The sequence below is a fragment of the Apostichopus japonicus genome, chromosome 5 (assembly GCF_037975245.1).
Source record: "Apostichopus japonicus isolate 1M-3 chromosome 5, ASM3797524v1, whole genome shotgun sequence".
Classification (NCBI taxonomy): domain Eukaryota; kingdom Metazoa; phylum Echinodermata; class Holothuroidea; order Aspidochirotida; family Stichopodidae; genus Apostichopus; species Apostichopus japonicus.
Genome location: NC_092565.1, coordinates 9,978,927 through 10,001,590, shown reverse-complemented (window position 1 = coordinate 10,001,590; position 22,664 = coordinate 9,978,927). Strand labels below are relative to the sequence as shown.

The 22,664-nt window shown below is 36.6% G+C and overlaps 2 protein-coding genes across 4 annotated transcripts in view; one reads left to right on the top strand and one right to left on the bottom strand.

Annotated features, from left to right (window-relative positions):
- The window catches only part of LOC139967592 (uncharacterized), a 63,662-nt gene that overhangs the window by 6,178 nt on the left and 34,820 nt on the right, over nt 1-22,664 (top strand). For 2 of the 3 annotated variants that reach the window (XR_011793049.1, XM_071971553.1), the window contains exon 2: nt 22,497-22,598. The exons of the other annotated variant lie outside the window; for it this stretch is intronic. Coding sequence is in view for 1 of the 2 variants with exons in the window: in XM_071971553.1 (XP_071827654.1) it covers nt 22,547-22,598 (52 nt within the window). In the remaining variant the exon portion in view is untranslated. The remainder of the gene's footprint in view (nt 1-22,496; nt 22,599-22,664) is intronic. 3 annotated transcript variants of the gene reach the window in all.
- On the bottom strand, nt 5,622-16,896 carry LOC139967588 (uncharacterized). The gene is made up of 5 exons (XM_071971545.1): nt 16,309-16,896; nt 12,844-12,944; nt 11,833-11,956; nt 10,879-11,007; nt 5,622-8,800 (listed from the first exon to the last, which is right to left on the bottom strand). The coding sequence occupies exons 1-5, from the start codon at nt 16,584-16,586 to the stop codon at nt 7,174-7,176; spliced, it is 2,259 nt and encodes a 752-aa protein (XP_071827646.1). The 5' UTR covers nt 16,587-16,896; the 3' UTR covers nt 5,622-7,173.

The following is a 22,664-nucleotide window of genomic DNA, read 5'->3' as shown; positions in this document are numbered from 1 at the left end:
ACGTAGCAAACAAACTCTTTCCAAAATCAGTAGGCAGTTGTATTGGCATTGTTTGTCAGTTTTTTTTTTGGTGAAATTAAGTTGAGACCACACCCAATGTTCCTGTACTCAAAGAGACTACTAAAATCTATCGTATTATATAATAACACGTAACAAACGAAGGGAGCAATCATTGCTTACCAGCTGTGGGAGGAAAAACCTACTTGTGTTTTATACTAAGGGTGTGACCTAACGGATATTTCGCTGACCGTTTAACCGGATCGCCGCCGGTCGGTTAAACGTTTAAACGCCGTTTCCCGATCGCGCCTTTTTCGACGCACCGTCACTCGACTATTAATAAACATAGGACATTATGAGTACAATAATTAAGGGTTTTTTCCAACAGGTAGCAATTCAGGCAACAAGACGACAATCAATGTATGTTAATTAGGCCCAATAATATTGCGGACATTTCGTGTAATAATTGCTGAAAAGAATAATACACATGATCAGTATTCGTGGTCTTCAGAAGTTCAGATCACTGAATTTATATAAATCGGCCTTCGGCAACATCGTAACTTTTGAAGAAAAAAACAATATATTTGTCTATCTATCACAAGATTTTAAACAAAAACTTGCCTAACTTAGCAAACTAACCCACCTTTCCTGCTTACTCATTGAAAGTCATGTTTAGAAAACAAATTATGCACGCACGTGTTGTGCGATGGGTTGTAAAAATCAAGTTGAAACTGGTTTGAGCAGCCTCCGATTTCAGCGACGTCACGTGCCATACAGTACTTTACATTTGATACAAAAGTTACTTCAACAACAGCTTCCCAAAATTTGTGTCGCAATAGTTTAAGTTTTAACCGCGCAGCACAGTACCATTCATAATTTGCATATTACACCAAAATTTACACTCGGCGTCCAGATGGCAGGAAAATGTAACATCATGTTCAATGTGTTGAATCGTTCCCATGGTGTGATGAACTTGGGCTGTTAATGTTATTACGGTACTTTCTAGAACAACCATTTGTGTCTTTTGGGGTCAACATACTTTCACACAGGATTTCACCATGCCATTGATCGATGTACATGTACGGGTGATATATGTCGCAAATATGAACTGAGAAAACGAATTGACGACACTATCATGAGTTCATGACTATTGGCCTACTACTATAATTTTATTGAACACATTATTCATGCCTAAAACATCGTTTTTCTGTTTTTTATTGATAGTTTGCAGTACAGTACATTACTCAGTTCTTTACATATTTTTAAATAATTTTCATGTTTAACATGTATTTGAAATTTTTTTTTTAATTTCCGTTTATACGGTTTGTGATTTTCTAAACGGATAGTGCATTTGCGGCCGGTTAAACGGTTAACCGTTTAAACGGTCACACCCTTATTTTATACCTAGGATTTCTCAACCCCTCACACAAGAACATTTCATTTGAGATACCCTGACGTTGAACATTTTATGTTGTAGCTTTCCAGCTTAGTGTAATGTTTACCGAAGAAAATAATTGGATGATCCAATGGTACAGTATAGCTAGAATTAATTAAGTTGTAAGCAATTAACAATGTGGATGTTAAAATGTATTAAAAATATAATGTTTTCGTACATTTTAACACGCATTTCTCGCTAACTTCATAACATATCATTACCAGGGAACTGGCACACTGAATTCCCATTAGCTATTTGTCGTAATCGTTTCTTTTCTGTGTTGGATGCATAAGGTTGTTTGTTGCCCGTAATGCATTTGCATTGATTTGAGTAGTACACAGGAATATGCTCCATCTTAAATGAACAATTTTGTTTCTACTTTGTAACCTGTCTTTGTCAGCATTACCATCTTTTTCTGAGGCACTAGCTGCAATGTAATTGGTCGTTTTTGCCACCTCATATTTTATGTCGCTAAAAATTGTGTAAAATTTGTAAAGAAGACACAAAACACAACCACCATTATTAATCTATATAGATGTAACTCACCGTCGTGAACAACGTCTCCAAACAAGAAAAATCTATATATTCCATTGCGAAGATATCGCAGATGTAATGTTTTAGTCTCTTACGACTCTTTGATCGAGTTAAAAATATGACATCATCCTGCCATTATAAGTGCTTCTCTGATTATTTATTACAATCTTTATTTTCTGTAATAGAGATGGGTTTTTTTCAAGTGCTGAATCTAAAAAAAAATTGAAACTCATAACATGACCTGATGATGGCATTGGTTCCAAAACTGATAACATTTCTAGCTTGAAAATAATCAAATTACAACAGAGATGGAGGAGGTAGAAGGTTTCAGATGCTACAGTAGTGGCCATATGACATCAAAGAGCTCCTTATATTAAACACGACTGTTATATACTAGGAAATCTCCCTTATCTGTTTGGGTGAGTTTTTCTTCACAAAGATGCATGTCATGTCAGCCAAAGAAGATGTTTGCAGTTATGTCTGGCCCTGCTGCCAGTTCTAAACTCTCCAAAGATTTCCAGACATTTGGTAGATTGGTTAAATGTTAGTTTGAATAGAAAGTTGTGTAAAGTAAGTAAAACAAACATTATAAGCCTAGTGGTTAAATTTAGAGTATTATATCTTTTGAATAGTGAGGAAGAATGCTTCCAGGTTGACTAAATATGCTTGCTGAAGTTTTAACCTGATCAAGTGATTATATATTATTTAACTAACAAGCATTGTTTGTTTAGGAACGATAACGGTGATCTGTTTATAAACATGTATCCAAATCAAGCCGTCCTTTAACTGAAAGAGTCTGTTAAAGGTGGGATCGCTCGTAAATTCCTCGTAAATTCTGTCCTTCACACCACCCGATTCAAAAATAATATCAATACTACCCTCTACCGGTTCGTCGCTGTTGTCTCGTAATTTCTTAGCAATCCCGTATTTACGGCGAGTAAGCAATAAACGGGTTTGGTTACCTGAAGCGGTGGCCTTGACAAATTCCTGCACATTTTCTTGTCAGTGGCAGTACATATGCGGTACACTGTTACGCCGCGTTTTCGTGTGTGTTGTGTGATACAAACGTCTGTGGTTTGTTTTTACGTTCAGAACTTTTCACAACTAATGGGCTGTACACACTGATCTACACTCAGTGGCTGTACAGTATAGGTTACGGTCGAGCTTTGCATCGAGCGTATTAGTTTGAGCTGCTACTCTAACAGCTCCCTTGTTTTACTCTTTTAGGCCTACATGGTGAGCAGTCGAAGTCCGAACAGTTCGGGTGTCCTGGTTTCGTAGTTGCTCTGCATGCTTTATGCTGTATCGAATATCAGAAAGTTTAGCCTTTTGAAGTACAGTAACCTAATGCTATTTTACTGTAAAAAAACACAGTGTATTTCCAACTTTTACAGATGCGCCAACCTTGTAGTAACCTGCAAGTATAGTGAACGGTCACCACAACAAGGGTGTATAGCTTGGGACTAGCACGGGGAGACTTGTCAACCTTGTGAACATTTTTCTGGGGGTGAGATGTGGGGGGGGGGGGGGAGTCCGCAAACTAAAACATACAGGGTAAACAGATGGAAGGAAAGGTGAAAAAAACAAGAGTGAAAGACAGATGAAGGGATGGAGGAAGAAAGTAAAGAAAATGTGGAGGTGGAGGCTATAGGGGTAGAGATAGATATAATATGAATTTAAATACAGAGAAAAGAAAACCAAGAGCAGAAAAATGGAGATCACTGGGATACTGTCAAATACACAAGAAGAATATACAATCTAAATACTGGAATTAAATATTGCACTTCATAAATACAGCTTTATGACATCAAGAAATCAAAGGGAGAGGATATAATGTTTCAAGGATGATGGAAAATAAGACACAGCAATAGATGACTATGGTCTCTGATCTAGTAGGCTTCTTCTCTCTATACTGCTACCAGGATGTAAGTGACTACAGGGACACAAAACTCTCTCAGTTGTTATGACCTATTTACCCTTACTGATGCCTAACTGTTATCTTGCCAGAAAATAAATACACGGTTATACACCAGTGCATGAAAGGAGGTGAGAGTAAGGACTGATTGATCGTGTCGATAAAGGTTTTTGATATACATGTGATACAAGACGATAAACGTAAAATATAGCATCGTTGAATACTACATAGGGGACCCCCCCACACACTCACACCCTCCCCCACGTTCAAATCATATCCCCTCCTGGCAACGGAAATGAACACCAGTGAAAATTAAACCGATACATATATTTATACCCGCTGTTAATCCGCAAATATTCCGGCTTGTTAAATCGTGTAGATTAATACAAAGCTGGCCATTCTCTGATTGTTTCTCCTTGATCGAATTTCCCCAACCTTGCCCGCCTTGAATTAGAGGGTGGCCAAGCTCCTGCTTCACAGTCATAGCTACTATCGAACAAAATGGACGAAAGCAATTTATCTCAATCTGGAGATGCAGATGTATCAATAGCTGCTGATCCAACGGTTTGTGAATGTCGCACGACCTGTCAACGAAAGTCTGGGAATAGTGCTTGCCCCTGTCGTATGTATGATCTCTTTTGTTCAGAATCATGTCAATGTGGCACAAGAACAAGACATTGCGCAAATCGTGAACCTCCGGTAAGTAGAAAAACATCTGACTCACTTTCAATATCATAGGGGTTTTGCCTATTCGCCAATATGGTGGGAACAAATGGGACCATACATATGTAGGCTGAATTATGCGTTTGTTCTTTGGACCATACTTGATTGACCAATGGTAGCTATAAAGGATTCTATTGTCATGTTATAACTGTCAACCCCCCCCCCCCCCCTTACCACACCTCCAATCCCCTTCGGTCGGATACAGCTATCAAGGCTAGGCCTGCGATTTTATCGGTCTTCAGTCGGAAAGACCTCTGTGAACATGACAGTGAATGCACGCAATAACTGAGCAATGTAAGTTTTCAAAAAGTACCTTCCTGGCAGTAGTTACTCTCCAATTTGTTCTCAGACATTCTAAATGAACACACAATATGACTTAATGTACCCAGTGGGGTAAATTTCCTCCAAGGTGGTAACAAAAACATTTTAAGAGTTTTTTTTACCAGAGGTGACCATTTGTAAACATCTGGCTTATTTGGATCCAATACAGCATACCTTTAAGGGTACCCACAATACTATATAGCCTTACTAGAGGTCTCCAAACTGCTAGAACTTGCTATAATGGTTTCTAATATGTTTGAGGGTGCCGGGTCATATTCGACCCCCCCCCCTCTCTCTCCCTCTCTCTTAGGACACCACATACATACTGTATTACCCCAAAACCTTTCACCTGTCATGAAACTGCAAAGTTACCAACTGAACACAGAAATATAAAACAAGGTAAATTATGGAAGTGAAAAAATCTCAAGTTGCATGTATTGATATGTAAAAACTGGGAAAATAATTAAATGTATTAATCAAGTCAAAGAAATATAAAGAACCAATGCTTTTTCTTACAACTTTTTCAATCTGCCCAATACATTACTGTTATATTTTTACCCAAAAATTACAACACCATCATAAATGTCTTTGTTCAGGATTCAAGTGACTCTGAAGATGATGAACACAACGAGAGATTCACTGAAGGCATGCCAGAACAATTGGAAGACACAACTGAAGAAAAAATAAAGGTATTTGTGACTAGACTTTTAATGATTAAATTTACCACATGCAAAGTAATAAACATCAATTGTTAGGCATATCTCAATGTTGAACACTTATGTTATGTGTGTTTATGAGTGTGTATGGGGAGTGATTTAGAAAGATTACACTTTACTTTTAGCTATCATGTTCTGCCACAACATTTTACAGATAATAACATGTAATTATAAGCAGATATGTGATAGAAGAACGTATGGAGAAACTATTACAAAATCAATGACAATGCCCAATCCACACTTCACTGTCGTATATGATTTTAAAAAGAAAATGGAACTTTCAAGATATGACATATACATACAATTTTAAACTCACTGGCACATTTGACTATGTGTGATTTCAAATCATTTAATTTTGACATAAGTTTGTTTGTTTATCACACTGGAATGCAAAACTGTATGTGTTAAGAAAATGCCCATAAAATATATTTAGTATACATAATTTTTTTGACAGACCTTTGTACATGAGCTTGGGAGGGAAGACTTGGAGAATGTAGCCACCGATCTACTGAAAAGGAACCCAGGTGCATATGAAGACTATCTGTTAAAGGAGAATTCTTCATTTCAAGAGGAAAGTGACCATTCACCTAAGAGCCCAGGATGGTGTAACTGTGGCCGGTGTAAAGAAATGCCTCAAGATGTGGAAAAAAAATGCTGCAGGTTGCAGGAAGGATGTCTGTCAACGAGTGAGGTTTTCCTAACTGTCTGCATTAATGCACATGTACTCGAGGTAGCAATGCGGGCAACAGAAGACATATTGGCAGATGCAGCCGTTCGAACTAACAAAAATTATAGGCACTATGCCTACAAACAATTTATATATTGGCAGCATGGCAGATTAGGTGCAGGAAGAAGAAGAGTGATACCATCTTGCTGCATTTGGGCAATCAGGATGAGATTTCCAGCTGCTAATAACATGTACAAAGGTTTTGAAATTGGTAATGGCATCTTGGAGGACTGAAGAAAATAAACTAGATGCCATAAAGAGTAGTTCATTAGTGAAAAAAAGTGTTAAATACTAAACAATCAATAAATTGAGTTTTTAGTTACACTACTGTGTATGCCATGTGACTTACACACATGTTCTGTTTATGTTAAAAAAATCCAACAGCCTCAAAGAATGCTTCCTTTGAGATACTGCTAACATTTGAGGTAGAATCATGGCTAGTTTCAGGTTTAACCATACATATGTTATAGTATTTAAAAAAGTATTGCATCTATGGAGTTCTTAAATTATTCCACTTATATGTTACCGTTCTATAGATCAATAAATACGATTTTAAAAGCTAATATGCTATGTTCCCCCCAATTCTATGCAACCATAATGAAAACTCTATTGAGAACTATTATTGACTACTGTAGCTGATAAGAGGACTGAATAAAGTTTCAAATTCTCAAACCAATATGTGAATTTCTACTTCATAAACACATCATAACATTAATCAAGATTTTCTTCATTATCATGTTCCCCTCGGTATAAGCTAATAAATCCGGGAGGGGGGAAGTTGGTGACATTTTGGAATAAACTTGACTTAGTTGGAGGGCTCAAAACGACTCTTATGACATTTTATTAGCTCTTGAATAGGTGGTCTAGGCAACAGAGAGATTCGTGGATGGATCCTTTTGGGGTCATTTTCCTTCATTGGTACTTGCTGGTTGAGAGGGCCAGTTGTGTTTGCACGTTGCAAAAAGATCAGTCCCATCAGCTCTGGTAGGTAGCCATAACTCTTTTGCTCCATGAGAGGCTGAGCGGAGAATCTTCCAGTGCTCTTACTGTACTTGCACTGAAAACGAGGGGTGCCATCCACCTGTGTTGCTTGTCGTCTGTCTGCGTGGTAGTTATGGTCAATAACAGCCAGCTTATTCCTAATAGTAAATCCAACATAGCCATACGAATGACGTTTAGGAGCATACATCAGTAGATGATTATTAAATGATTCCAGAATTCCAGTATGCCTGAAGTTTTTGTAATACTTCAAGTTATTCAAGAAACGCCGAGCTGTCAGTTCAGTTGCCAGGGTCTTGTGTGGAACAGAACCTTTCTTCAACCAGCGTTTGGTTCTCTCTGCATCCTGCAGCTCTTCATGGGCACACTTTCCTGGACGTCCATCTGTCCCAAACACCCACTCATGCTCGTCCACAATATGGTGCAGAATCCCAAGGAATGTTGCTTTCATCCTTACATCATCACGGTTGGACGTCTTTGAGGAGAACCAAAAATGGTTCCTAATTGAAGGTAACCAACTCTGCAACACACGGTTTTCTCTTAATCTGGAGGCTTTCTTAATTTTTCTGGCAATGCTTTTTGCGCCATGCCATACATCATGTTGATGGGTCACATCCTGAAACTTCACTGAATTCTTCATGGCAGCACTAATCTGTGTATGAGCATCTGTCACAAGTTCTTCAACTTTGATCTGTTTCATAAGGAAATCCATTCCTCGCTCGAATGCCATCTTTTCCATGTTTGGGCTTTTACCCCCAACCTCTCTTACATCGACAACTTCCACATGGAGAACTTTCTTCGTTGCTTCATCAGTAAAAACATAGCTGCAGTACTGAGCACTGTGACCTGGTGAATCGCATCTTCCATCTCCAGCTAGAACAACTTGTTGGTCACCATACGCTGACAAAATGCCTTGCTGCATTCCTTGCCAAAAATTGTCTACAACAGGGGCAACATACAGCCGCTGGGTCCTATAAAATGTATCTTTTGTGATGCTCTTCAATCCTATGGTTTTGAAAAAGTGTGTCATCTTCATTAAACTGTTTCCAGAAAGAATAACACCTGATGCAATTAGAAGGTTGCCGGCATACATTCTGTTGAATAATGGTTGTGAGAACCATTGACCAGGGCTATGTCCCTCACAACATGACCATGTCACTTTCAAGCCTGATCCAGTGAAAGTGTTTTGGTATCCCAGCATTCTTTGGCAACTGGGGTTAGGGCATGTTTCTCCATGGACTTGCTTGAGCAGTTCTTCTATCTTAGACACCCATACAATTATTTTATCTTCTTTAACACAGGAGTCAATGAAAGGTTGAGTGTCTTGCTTAGGTTGGTTTGGTTCAAAAACTGGGGTTTCATCTGAATCTCTGTCGTCTCCTTGAAATCCAAAAACCTCCTCATCCACTTGCAAACTAGTTTCAAGCTGGTTTCTGAAAAAAATATCAACAAAATATATTCAACTCGATTCCCAACAGGTCATGTTTACGATGGACATAAGTACATCATCTTGCAGTTAACAATGTATACCAGATATGAGATCTAGACAGTAGATTGTTTGATATGTACAGTATCATGTTTACACTACAGCCCCTGGGAAGGTGAATGTGAGAAGACCCCACTATGGAGAAAACATTTCCTATGGAATAACACCTACATTCAAACAAGAGCCCAAGGGCACTGTGGTTCCTTGCTTGGGGTATTTGACAATACACATACAGTAATATTATCAAGCAAGATTGGGCTCAAATAGTCCAAGTAATTGTGGTCCTACATGTTCCCATAAAGTAACCAACACTATAACCACCACTTTTGTGATCACAAAATGTGATCGGATTTTTGATCAAAAGGCACTTTTGAGATCTAAATATGGTGTCGAAAATGTAAGAAATATAAGAGACCTACAAGCGTGTCAACAGATATGATAACATTGGTGACCTCAGATGACATGACCTTTAAGTTTCAAAATGTTCCACCACCCCGTTCACAACTTGTCCCAAAATATCAACCATGTCACACCTTGGCATTGAGATTTAATTGCATTAAATGTATGAAAATTAACTTTGAACTTGTATACATAACTTCACACACAAAGGTCACCCGGAGGTCAACCAATTGACATTTTTGATCGGTGAGACCTAAATAGAGCATGACTGTAAAAATTCAAACATTTTTTCTTTGCCCATTTTCTCCCCCCAAAATACTACTTTTTTAACATTAGCTGACCTTTGGTGACGTTGGATCACATGACCGTTAAGTTTGAAACTATTCCCCTATACCATTTCCAACTTGTCCAAAAATATCAACCATGTCACACCTTGGAACTGGGAGTTGTTGCATTAAATGTCTGAAAATTAACTTTGACCTCATATAACTTCGCACACGAAGGTCACACGGGTGTCAACCAATTGACATTTTTGATCGGAAGGTACCTTTGATATCCAAATCTAGCATCAAAACCAAACATTTTCTTTTTTGCTCGTTTCCTCCCAAAATAAGCACATTTTTTCTAATGTGACCTTTGACCTTTTGACCTTGGTTTCAGATGTAGTTTAATCTCCTGATTCCAAAAAACAAAACGACAAGTCTGTACAACCATCCTAACTCTGACCGAAAAACTTTGACCTCATATAACTTCGCACATAAAGGTCACACGGGGTCAACCTATTGACATTTATGATCAGAAGGTACCTTTGACATCTAAAAATAGCATCAAAACTGTAAAAATCCCCCAAAACATGTAAAGGTCACCAGAGGTCAAATTGAGGTCAAGGGTCACCCAGATGCGGGTCGACAATTGGATGACATTAAAGCAACATCCAACCCTAACGGACATTTCGTTCTCAAGTTATCGCAAAAATACTAGTTTTTTATCATTAATTGACCTTTGTTGACCTTCGATCACATTACCGTTATGTTTGGGAACGATCCCTTACCCCATTCACAACTACTCGCAAAATATCAACCATGTCGGACCCTGACAATGGGAGTTATTGCTGTTTTTAATATATTGGTTTTTGGCATCTAACTGACCTTTGGTGACCTTTGCGGGCACCAAAAACAATAGGGATCTTCCTCTCACTATGGGCTATCCACCCAACAAGTTTGATCATGATACATCATTTCCTTATTGAGATATCGTGTACACAAGCCAAGCGTCACATACACACACACACACACACACGCCAAGTTGAACGCATAGGTTCCTTGCTTTGCAAAAAGCAAGGAACCAAAAAACAGAAAATCGTGGGGGGGGGGGGGTCTATGCCTAGTGCTCAGTGCCCACCTTAACTATGTACTTAGCTAAGTCATTACACATGCACCAACTTATGTCATAACAACACTGCTTTTTCAACTCCACACTCGATACTGAGCCATCAGTAGTCAACAATTGAATTTATTAGTTTATACTTTTGGACTTATCATCAAGGAAAAAATCAATTATCAAACCTTCAAAATTCTAAAATGTACAGTAGTCATAAACAGTCAGACGTTCAACAAATAAACTTACACAGAAAGTTTACTCTGGTTTAGTTCATCCATAACATCTTCCCAGTCTCCAAATTTGTCTTCCTCTCCTTCATCATCTGAGCAGTACTCCAGTTCTTTCTGCAGTTCTTTTTGGGAACAACTGTTACCCCTGTAAACAATAACAATGCAGATATTAAAAGAATGGCTTGAGTAAGTTGATGACAAGGTAGTGAAATATGAAGTTCAATTACACAATTCAAAAACTGACTTATACTGTGCTAAGCTGATTCGAACCGGAATAAAAATAATTGCATTGTGGTATCGATGATGTAACTCAAACAATTTTTTTATATAAATGAAGCTGACATGTAGAGTGAAATCATGAAACCTTCTTGATCTTAGTAAAACTGCACAAAGCATCAATTGATATGCATATTGTGCACACGTAAATGTAAATAGATACAAACATCCATCCATCCACCAATATATACCTCCTCACATACATACACTCGTACAAACTTAATACACACACAAAATCGTTTAACGATAATCATTTACAGCACAGATAGTAAATGTTCAGTGAAGAGTGACTGCCCCCACCCTCCTCCCTCCATACCCTTGGGTTTCTTCTTCCCTTACCAAATCCTTGTTAAATGTAGCAAGTCTCCCCTTCGCCACCTTCCATTCCCAACATAAAACAACAACTATTGTGGTGGAGAAAAGGATCCTTCTAAGATCATGCTAAGCAGCTGATCTTGCTCATTGTCTGTAGATAATATTTTATACCAAAGCAGTCTATAGAAATGATACCATTTGACTTGATTGCTTAACAGAGAGAGATGTGGAGTTTGCCAACAATCTGATACACAAGGCTTCTATTGAAATTGATGACATTAGTAACTATGCAGCTCATACAGGCTGTAAGTCTGTGTCAACCTTATTGCAATGTTTTAATTAGATCTGCATTCAGATAAGTTCAATATTACAATCTTACAATGTATGTGTATGGTCTGCAGTTTCTCTCCCATGCTGCTCTATATCTACTCCTACTGGTGACATTGGACAGAACATGGCAGATGGCTTCTTGAGAGGTGTCGAAGTAGCTGGATCAAAAGTTTCTGTAAAGATGACATAAAACAATAGTTACTAGCTTGCAAGTTTCCTGCAATATGTACTGTACACATTGGAAACTATGGCTGTGACTAAAAATATACTTTTGTTTAGAAATTGTTATACTTATGCAGCATTGGAAACTGATATTTTAATCCAAATGGTGTCATTTAGTTTAGAGAACATTAAAGTATAGGATATTGAGTTACAAGTATGTTGGTGAAACCAAGACCACCCTCAAGAAGCATTTCTAGTCACAGGTCAATGGCAATACCATGAAAATGGAGACTCCAGTAGGGGAACACTTGCAGCTGCCCAATCATACCATTAAAGACATGTCCCAACAGGTAACTAAATTCGTAGACTTAACATCTCAGACATAGTACACCTCAGCAGAGATAGAGAGAGTGGACGGAATGCCTTAACCTTGGGCTCAAAATACAGGAGGGACATGACTAACTTTATCCTGCTCCATCTCTGTATTCTGCCATAGTTTATTTGCCCTCTCTCCTTACTTAATCCTCGTTTTGTACTCCACAGTTTATCTATTACCTCTGCTTTCCCTGACTCCTTTTGTTCAATACACCATTAACTCTTTTCTTTGTGCTCACAATGTCCTCTCTGTTCCAGGCTCTATTGTGTCTCTTGAATTTCCTATTACTAGTCAGTTTGCCTCTAAAGAAGATCCTGATAATATCAGGCCCACTTACTTTTATAAATTCTAATACACATGTATGCTTTTTAGTGGATGAGCAATATGCTACCATTTTTTCTTTTCTTTGGGAATTTAATGAGAATGAAATTGTATAATTTTTCTGATCACATCAGATCAGATATAAGATTAGCACTGCTCTTCCAGTCTGTAATTCATGCAAGGATAAACATATAAATTTACCTTCTCCTTTCTGAGTGTCAACTGATCTTTCTGTGGTGACAGCTGCTGAGAATGCCTCTGTCTGACTTTCGGCATCTTTCCGGAAAAGATGCATTTGACACCTGTTCAATGAAACAAAAAAATTGTCCGTAGATCATATTAACTGAAATAGTAAATTAACTGTACAGTACACCACAAGCTTAATTGTATGCTTAATGAATCTGGTAATGACCAAATCATTAAAAACAACAGGTTTTCATACTGTACCTAACCAAGAAAAAATATGAAAGAGAAAAGTAACAAACAAACACTTTTCAATAATGACATATTGTTAACCCATATTGACTTAAACCCAGATAAGGATGAGATGTTCTTTCATACTCTTCTTCAACATATCCATAAACCTCAGTACCTTTCAAGAAAATTGTGAGGATAATTTTGTGTTGCCCAACTGCTTGCCCATCAACTTCAGCTCACATGTCAATGTACAATTTACTATGTAAACTTCCTGTCTAAGTGAACTGTTTGGTTTCATATCACTAAAAGATGTCCAGTCTTTTTCAAGATCAAAGACTGATGTACACTCGTTATTTACCTACTGTACTGTGTAAACTTCCTGTTTATGTGAGCAGTTGGTTTCATGTGTGAGAATTGTGATGCTAGCTTACTCCATGACATAAGCCCACCATTGTGAAGACTTCCTGTTTAAGTGAATAGCTTGATATCAGACTACCATTAACGCTCGATTACTCTCCACAAGAGATAAGTTTTGGCCACCAAATTTAATAGATATTATCATTTTTGAACACTAAACATCAGATCATTTACAAGAAGCTGAACAAAAACAAGCAAAGTACTGACTATAAAAATATGATAACTTAGGACAGCATCATAAAGTATGAGCATCAGGCCTACACAAAAAACTGGTACTTTCTTACCTCCAGGCATGGCTATATAAAGGTTTATATAGGTAAAGCTATATGTACTAATATGGTCCCTCAATTAGTGAGGCTAATTAACCTAATTTCTTGCATAGCAGTTGGGTTCCTTCAAAAATCCCAAACACAGAAATGTACACATGATTGCTGGAATATTGGACAGACAGTCAGTAGATAACAGTATACACTCTGTTGCCCAAATGAACCATTAAAACTTGATTGCATATATGCTGGCTGTGGCTGAGCTTAGAAAAACCTAAGATCTAGTTGCATACGTAGCGGTGTGAAAAGTGAAAACAGGGTCATTCCGTGTCAAATCACGGATGGCTGTTGCTGCACCCTTTCCAAAAATTCCCAAATTTATTTTATGATTGGACCACCATAAAATAAGTATATTCTGAAAATTTCAGTTGCATAACTTTACAATTGGCCGATTTATCACACTTTGAAATTCCGCAATTTGTCGCCACCATGGCATTTTGGCATTTTCTTGACTTTTGAGGTCTCATTTCTCAGCAATTGAACATTCAGAATTTCTACTACCTTTCTATTACAGATGCCTATAGAGTCTAACCCATAGAACAGGAAAAGAAAAAATTAGGCTACAAAAATATTGTCTTGTGGAGTTAGGTCAACTTAAAAGTGTCAAAATATTTTATGTTTGTACTTTTCGCTAAAAAATGTGCCATTTTTAGTGATGAATTGCTCCCAAACCATTGCTTCATGGTACTTGATTCTTTCAGAGGTTATTATGTCTACTACAAATATTACAAAATAGTGATTACAATGCTTTCTTATAATATGTTTGCAAGTTGTGCAACTCTAAAGTTGCTATTTCATGCTGCGATTCAGCATGAGGTAGGGGTTTTGATGCCAATTTTTTACCAAAGTAACCATGTTAGAGCTGTCAGGGTTTATACTTTATTAATGAGTACAAAGTTCTTACACAATAACAAATTTCAGGGTTCTAGCTGTTCTCAATATTAATTTATGAAGTTGTTAAGTTGCTCCGATGTACAAAAGAGGTTGTTTTTGACGGCCAATAACTCAAAACGCGTCAAATTAAAAAAAAATTGATAATTTTTTCTGGAAGAGATATAGTACCACCCTGTTTGCACAAAAAAATTCAGGAGGGTGTTTTGCCTTATTTTGAAATGAAAAATCCTCAAAGTTTGGGATTTTTACAAAAAACGTTTTTGCCTGTTTTGATGTTCCATGTGTTTTGAGCCTGGGTATTGTACTGTACTTCAAGGTCATTCAGTTCAATACTGTGCAGTTTTTAATTTCATATAAAAAAATACTATATGCAATGTACTTGTCTGCTCCTGGTTGAATTCATTTAATTAGAAGACTTATAAAATAGAAGAAAGAATTTTAATTTTAAATTTTAAATCGGCCAATAGTAAAGCAATGCAACTGAAATTTTCAGAATATGCTTATTTTGTGGTGGTCCACTCATACAATAAATCTGGGAATTTTTCAAAGATGTCGAACTACAACATACCCCAAAATTTGGTGATTTGATATGGAATGACCCAACATGTAAATCAGTTAGGAGTGATTCTAAAGTATTTATGTAGATGCATTATTTTTATGCAGGTCCATGTGGTTTTATTTGTACAGCATAGTAGGCCTTCCTCACTGGTGCATATTACAAAATTAGGGGATGCAATTACTATGAACATCATACTTATTACTAATACTATAGGCCTTAGTCCTATGTTATATGACTGGACAAAGATGAGGCTTCATACTTAATACTTTTCTTTCAAATGCTCATTCACAAGAATTATTCTTCAAACAAGGACAGCTGATAACAATTTAGAACCTGGAGGGGTGGGGATGAACAGATCACCTAGGCCTAGTGGTTAGAAAATATGTTTCCATCAATTTGTTGAGGCAAAAACAGTTTACTTTTTAGTGATGAGAAGGCCCAGCTTTCCATGGCATAAATATGAGGAGTGAAACTAAAGACCCCCAGTCCCTGTCAGTCTTCTTTAGGAAGGATATTTTAATGTTTAACTGTATACAGTATCTTCATGACAAGCATTCACAAACAGACTCAGTAAGAAAACTTACTGCTACTTTGTGCTAGGCTAAGTATGATAAGGTTAGCACATACTAGGTCCATTGGAAAAATAATGAATGATAGGCCTAGTTACATAGCCTAGGCTTATCAAATCATGTATGTTACAAAAACAATAGCATAGACACTGCCAAGTTCGAACACGTACCTAAGCCTTAAAATACACCAAAACTATATATTCATGTTATTGACAAATATGTACGTACATACTTGCACACGGGTCATTTTGGAGAGGAAATAACTGTAGCTTTGTAGTTTTTAGTGATATTGGCTTTTGCTTGTAGGTTATCATGGTGTAATCGTGTATTTCTTAGGGATGTCTGAACTTCGCAGTATTCTGTACTTCGCAATACTGACTAGGCCTAGGCTATACATGTAACCTAGGACAATACCCTGTAGTACTACCATGTACTAGTAGTAGTACTACCCAAACAGTTTTAGCCTAGCTAAGCAAATCATTACCTTTTTGTGTGATCCTGAAGCAAATGTTCTGCGAAATCTGCGTTGCTAACAAAAGTCAAATCATGGAAATGTTTGTAGAGTTCTTTCTCCATTTGCCAGTTTACATAAGAACGTAGAAGATAAATCTTCGTGGCATCTCTTTGTCGCTGTTGTTCCTTCACACTGCGGTTCCTATTCGGTCCATGCAACAAAGGCCTTCCTCCACTTGAACCTACGCTCGTTCCAGGATAAGGCCGTTTTCTTTCGCCAGATTCTCCTTGCCCTGATCCCTTTTCCATGATTTTCACTATACTCTCGATTGTATTTGGACGAAAATCGTACAGTATTCTTTACTAAAGGCACACAAACTACAAACTATCGAGTACGAACATCCTGTGCGGTACACTGAAATGCTGTGTTATAACATTATGTGTGCATGGGTACGAGCTTGTTACAGTACGCATACGCTTGCCTGTGCTATTCACTGATCTAAATTTGCCACCGAGGTCACGTGAGTAATATGGGTCCCATTAAACCTCCCTGAAACCGCGATAATGCTAGCGCCCTCAAAAAAAAGTCTACGAGCGATATCGCCTTTAATGTCACATATAATTGCTGAATGAGCATAGTTCCCCAAACAGCAACATTGGTCCATTGCTATACAGCTATAAAAATTACTGAAAAGGAATTAATAGCTTAATATGATCAATAATAGTCTTTCAAATATGCTGGAAGGTCCAATAATACTGATTCATATCCATTCCATTTCGTTTTCAGGCGATATAAGCTTTCTAAGCATCTGGGAATTATGTTTAAGGTATGTCAGAATATAAAATACATGAAAGTACTAGTTTAAGGTAATATCAATTCTTAGCATGCTTAAAATTTGAGGGCTAATACTGATGAACTTTAAGCCTTTAATCTTTATGAAGAAAACTTTTAATAAGCCATGTTCTGGTAAACTGGCTTTCAACATATATACATCTCAAAAATCAAATAGATTATCCAAAAAAATTCTTTCTCATGTCATCTCCCAGATTTACCCAGTTCTAAGTGCTCTATTAGTATTCTTTTTATACTTCTATTAGTAAGTGAAATAATTCATTACTGACTCTGATTGACAATGTCATCGTTTCTTTTGCCAGAATTTATTTTTGCCAAAAACTCCACTTCAGCTCATCAATATGTATACAGTTCAACAGCACAAGAATACTGAGTACAAGTAGAATATCTGGAATATAAATATGAGTACAAAGCTGTAACCAGGAGTATGATTACATAATTTTGCATGATTTCCTGTAATATAACAATTCGGATAAATACATCCTACCTGTACAGTATCTGTGTGTACATTTCATGTTTAAGTACTGGTGTAAGATTTACTACCAACATAGGTTATTATCTTTTATCAAGCAATTACATATATTGTTTCTATGCATGGTATTGAAATATAATCCTTATTTGATTACAGAATTCAACAAGAAAGGCAGAAACAGGAAACTTCATTCTCCATTTTTTATAGCACATCAGCTTTCTCTGTCACCATTTGCTATGTTCACTGCCAACATGCACAACAACAATGTCATTATGCAAAGACAAGTGGACATTGTTTGACTGAAGGTCCTTTGGTGTGTTGCACATTACCTATAGACAACTCTACTTACTCAATCCAACATAAGAGGAGGCACAAACCAAACTATATATCTTTGGCTTGTACTGTATGACAGAGATCTTTATGATGAAAAAAAAAAAAAAAAACTCTCAACCAGTATTAGAAAAAATCTTGCTTTTGTTTGCAGGGAGATAAAGCAAATCTTAGCTTTTATGTCATGTCTGGTAAGCAGGCAAGTTTGTAAATTTGTGATGTGGTAATGCCACTGGATCTGAAACCTTTTAATTTCATATTGATTTTCCTTACATAGTTTCAAGGTAAAAATGGTAATAGTGTTGACACTGAACCTAGACAGCCATCAATAGAAGTATACAGTAAAGAGTTTCAATATCTTAAGATTCAGAATTGATTAAATAAGCCCATCTGCATTGTCTGTTAGTGCTACAAAAATAAACATGTAATAATAATTCAATAAAGAAAAACATGAAGAAAATGAAAGACGTGTGGCTCGATGATGTTGTAATTAGACTTGATCAAGTCTTAGGCCTTATGTATGAAGGAACATTCAATCTGTGATATCTCCCTTCTTAGCTATTTGAAGAAGTTGTTTTATATGGCATGTTCTCCCCTTAAGGAACATTCAATCTGTGTCCCTTCTTAGCTATTTGAAGAAGTTGTTTTATGTGGCATGTTCTCCCCTTAAGGAACATTCAATCTGTGTCCCTTCTTAGCTATTTGAAGAAGTTGTTTTATATGGCATGTTCTCCCCCTTATCACATAGACCAGTGAAGATGGTTAGGTTTGTATCTCTTTAAATAATCTGTGATATTTCCAAAATAAAATAAATATTCCCTTTTCACACTGCTGTTTGGGGGGGAAGTTGTTGGTGACAGTTATCCCTATCACATGGATTAAATAATGATGGCCGGGCTTTTGTCTCCTTTAATAATATTTAGCGATAGCTTCTTCTGAGGTTTTCATTTTATAACGTTGTGACTGTTTTGCATAATTTTCGAGCAAAATTATCAGTAGATCAATGAAGAGGCGATACCTGATCACAGAAATTCTAAACTACAGGTCTATTAAAAGGAAACAAGATTGGGGAAGATAATAAACAGGAAGGATGAAAATGTAATTGCCCTTTGCTTTTAAGATAGTGGATATTATTAACGATTATGTCTGTTGGTCATTTTTCATGGACGTTCATAAAATTTTAAAGAACTACATAAGATTTTATTACTCATGACATTTGATCGAGCTTAAAGTAGTTAAGTAACGTACAGTGAATTGCCCTCTCATTATTCTTGTAAAGTACTGGTGACACGAAATTGCAATAAATGGTTTTCACAAAATCTTGTACACTTTTGCCCAGAATTTTTGCTGTCATGAGTGGAGTCATGCTATGGATCTTTGATATGGACCAATGAGTAAGTGTCAGACAGCTCACATACTACAATCACTTCAGAGTTTATTGCTCCTAAGTTAAAAGAATTTTATGACCTATTTGGTTTATTTTATTAAACTTGTCAATGTCAGCAGCACTGCAGATTAACAGTCCAGCTGATTGTGGTATCTAAGTATAGAACATGGCCATCACTTTGACTCAGCATGAGTGTGTCAGCTCAGCTCAAAGACATGCATGTAGATCATTTAATAGCAAAGTTTAGAAAGTCTTTCAAGCAAATACGTAGAAGTGCAGGGATGCCAACTTTAGTGTATGACCTAACCAGATGAAATTGGAGAGGTAAATACAGTGGTCTATAATGGCATTATCTGACAGGATCATCAGCTGACAAGTTAATTAAGTATGTAAACAACTGCTCATTACAGGCCTTTTAATTAATACCATGTGAATCCTCAAAGCAGACATTTATTCAGCTGAGACTCTTATTTGTCCAAGGGAAATGCGGAAGTTCTGCACCTCTAGGAATTCATTAAACATTCTGGCAATATCAGCCAGTGGCTTAGCTATGGAGGCAGGGTTGTAGCTGACTCCTATCCCACCCCCCCCCCACCCCCTCCCCCAAAATTTTCAGATACATTTGTGTGGAAAAAAAAGTTTGTCTCATCCTCCTCCTGCCCTAGAAAAGCAAACGGGTCCCCTCAAAACAGAGGTCTAGCTAAAACTTTGGGATCATGCAATGCTCATTATGACCGTGTTTAAAGGTTGAAGGCCTAAAATACACATTTATTGACTTTGTAAAATTTAAACTTTTTTTTTCTGTAGTCAATTGATTTTGTCAACACTGTGTATAATGTGTCCATACTGAGAGTGCAAGAAATTTCTGCATAATTACTGAAGACAACAATTACTGAACAAATATAATGTTCATTAGGACTTGTATTAATGCCTTACACAGTCTATAAATGAGACTATTGAACTGGACATATATATACTGTAGTTACCAGGACTATAATGATCTATAGGAAAGTCATTCTAATTGCTGTGGATGACAGGTCCACCATAGGTGACGGATATTTCAAGGAGAAGGAATTCTATGAATTTTGGCAATTGTACCAAATTTGTAATTATAGTATTGGGTATGATCAAATATACCATTGCAATACCATACCAGAGCTCTTTTTTATACTTGAAGTTAATTCAAAAGGTCAGTGTTTGACAAATAATTACAATCTGTCAAATTTGTCACCCAGACAATTATTAAACAATAGTCCTTAATCACACACAATCCCAAATTTACTGCATTCCTCTCTATATTTATATACTATTGCACTTCCCTCATTTACCTATAGCCTGTTAACTGGTAACATTTTAACACATATATGTATCCCTGTCAACACCTATCCTCTCCAACATATTTCTTGATGATTTGAAATAAAAACGTGATAAATGATGTGTATTGAATCAGTTTCATATTAATGAGGTGTATTGTAATACATATATGGAATTACAACATATGTAGTAAGAGTAATTTCCAAAATGCCTCATAGGAAAACATTTAACAGTAGTTCATAATTTAAAGTGAGACTTTAGTTGGATGGTAATTACATTAATTGTTTATTTATATGAAAGTGATTCCAGATTAACATTACCTTTTTTAATTGTCTTTTATATAGCTGTTGAACAAAGGTCAATCCCAAGTTAAAATATTTACGGTAAATTAGAATTATGATTCGCAATAAAAAACCCTCATATTCTTTGATATGGCAATAATCAGTCATGGTGCAACATTTAAGTTGTCACTTTCATGCAAGCAAGCAGTATATGAACAAATTACCATATAGTGTGCTCACTGATTTGAACAATAATGATGTACTGCCTAATGGACTTTGACTGGCAGTACAGTATTAAACAACTCTCTTCCATTGCAAGCTTCAACTTTTAGAGTCCACTTTTGGGAAACTGAAGTATCTTCTTAAATTGCCTAGAAAGAAAGCTTATGAAATCTGATATACTGATATATGTTTATATCAGTATACACACTTAATACTGTAACAGTGAAGCTGTAAAGTGCATGGATAAAAATAGCAATGTGAAATATATTTACTGTTCAATTAATTATATACTGTTCATGGATTCCATAAAATCATGTTTAAATTGCCATATGCTCACAATTTTATTTATATATTTTTTTTTTAGTGGTACATACATAGAATACATATTAAAGTAGAGTGTTAGCAAAAACATGTCTTATATTGCACAGTCATGTGATATGGCACCAAGAAATCTGCCACATAAACAATATCAATTCTGCTATGTTGTGGGACTTATGAAGTTTAAAAGGTGTGAAGACTCGCGCAAAGAGAAATGTCTAATGCCGGTAATCTGACCTAGTTTTGAATGAGGTGTCACAGAAGTGTTAGACACCACCATCGATCCCAGAAAATACACACACAACTTGCTACCGTCGGTAATTAGACACTAGTGTACAGTCAGTACATGCAGCTGCGGTCAATACCCACAGCACAGTATACACACGATACAGCGATGGACATCTCAGGTCCAGCTAAAGATAACAAGTCATCACGTTTCATTACTGTCTGCATTTTGTAGCGACACAAACAAAACGTCACTTGCAAGCGACGGAAAGTTAATTTTTTCAGATGGCCTCACGCGGTTTGGGGCGAGTCTTCAATGCCTTTAATGGATATTTATGCCAGAAATTCAATTTCTCTGTCATACAAGTATAGTAACCTGAGTTCTGAATTCACTTCATTTTGCTCTGTGTAAAGTTATTTTATGCCGATTAATTATTGATAGTACACTATTTCGAGAGAGGTGAATAATTTATTCAGGATTGCATGTGATAATAGTATTAATGATCAGAAAGATTTTAAGTGCAATAGTCAAAGAATGGTAAACATATATGATGCAAATGATAGGGTGGATGAACACTCACTCACGCAGTATAATACATACATTGGTAGTGGCACCATGAGTATTCATTTACTTACTCTCATTGTTTCAAGTCATATTTCGTTGTTTGTGAAATTAAACCCTTGTAGTGAATATATAGTACATTAACAAGACTAAATGCTTCCTTGTCAGCTTTTAAATGTAAAATATACCCATGTAGTTTGCCCACTTTCACACTGAAGTCCATGCATATCTCATCTCACCACATATTTTTTCCAGAGTAAATGCCATGGCTGGAAATACACTTTAATGTGAGAAGAACTACATGAATGCACTTGGAGATGGAATTTGCCAGCACTACTCATTTGGATAAAGATGAAGGTATTTTTTCCCCCTTTCTCTTCATTTTACTTATTTTTTGGTTTTAGGTTGCATTCCATAGTATAT

Coding starts and splice junctions, on each gene's coding strand:
- LOC139967588 (XM_071971545.1), bottom strand. CDS start 16,586: ATGGAAAAGGGATCAGGGCAAGGAGAATCTGGCGAAAGAAAACGGCCT. Junction 11,957..12,843: donor TGACACTCAGAAAGGAGAAG/GTAAATTTATAT, acceptor TCATCTTTACAG/AAACTTTTGATCCAGCTACT. Junction 8,801..10,878: donor AACCAGAGTAAACTTTCTGT/GTAAGTTTATTT, acceptor TATTTTTTTCAG/AAACCAGCTTGAAACTAGTT.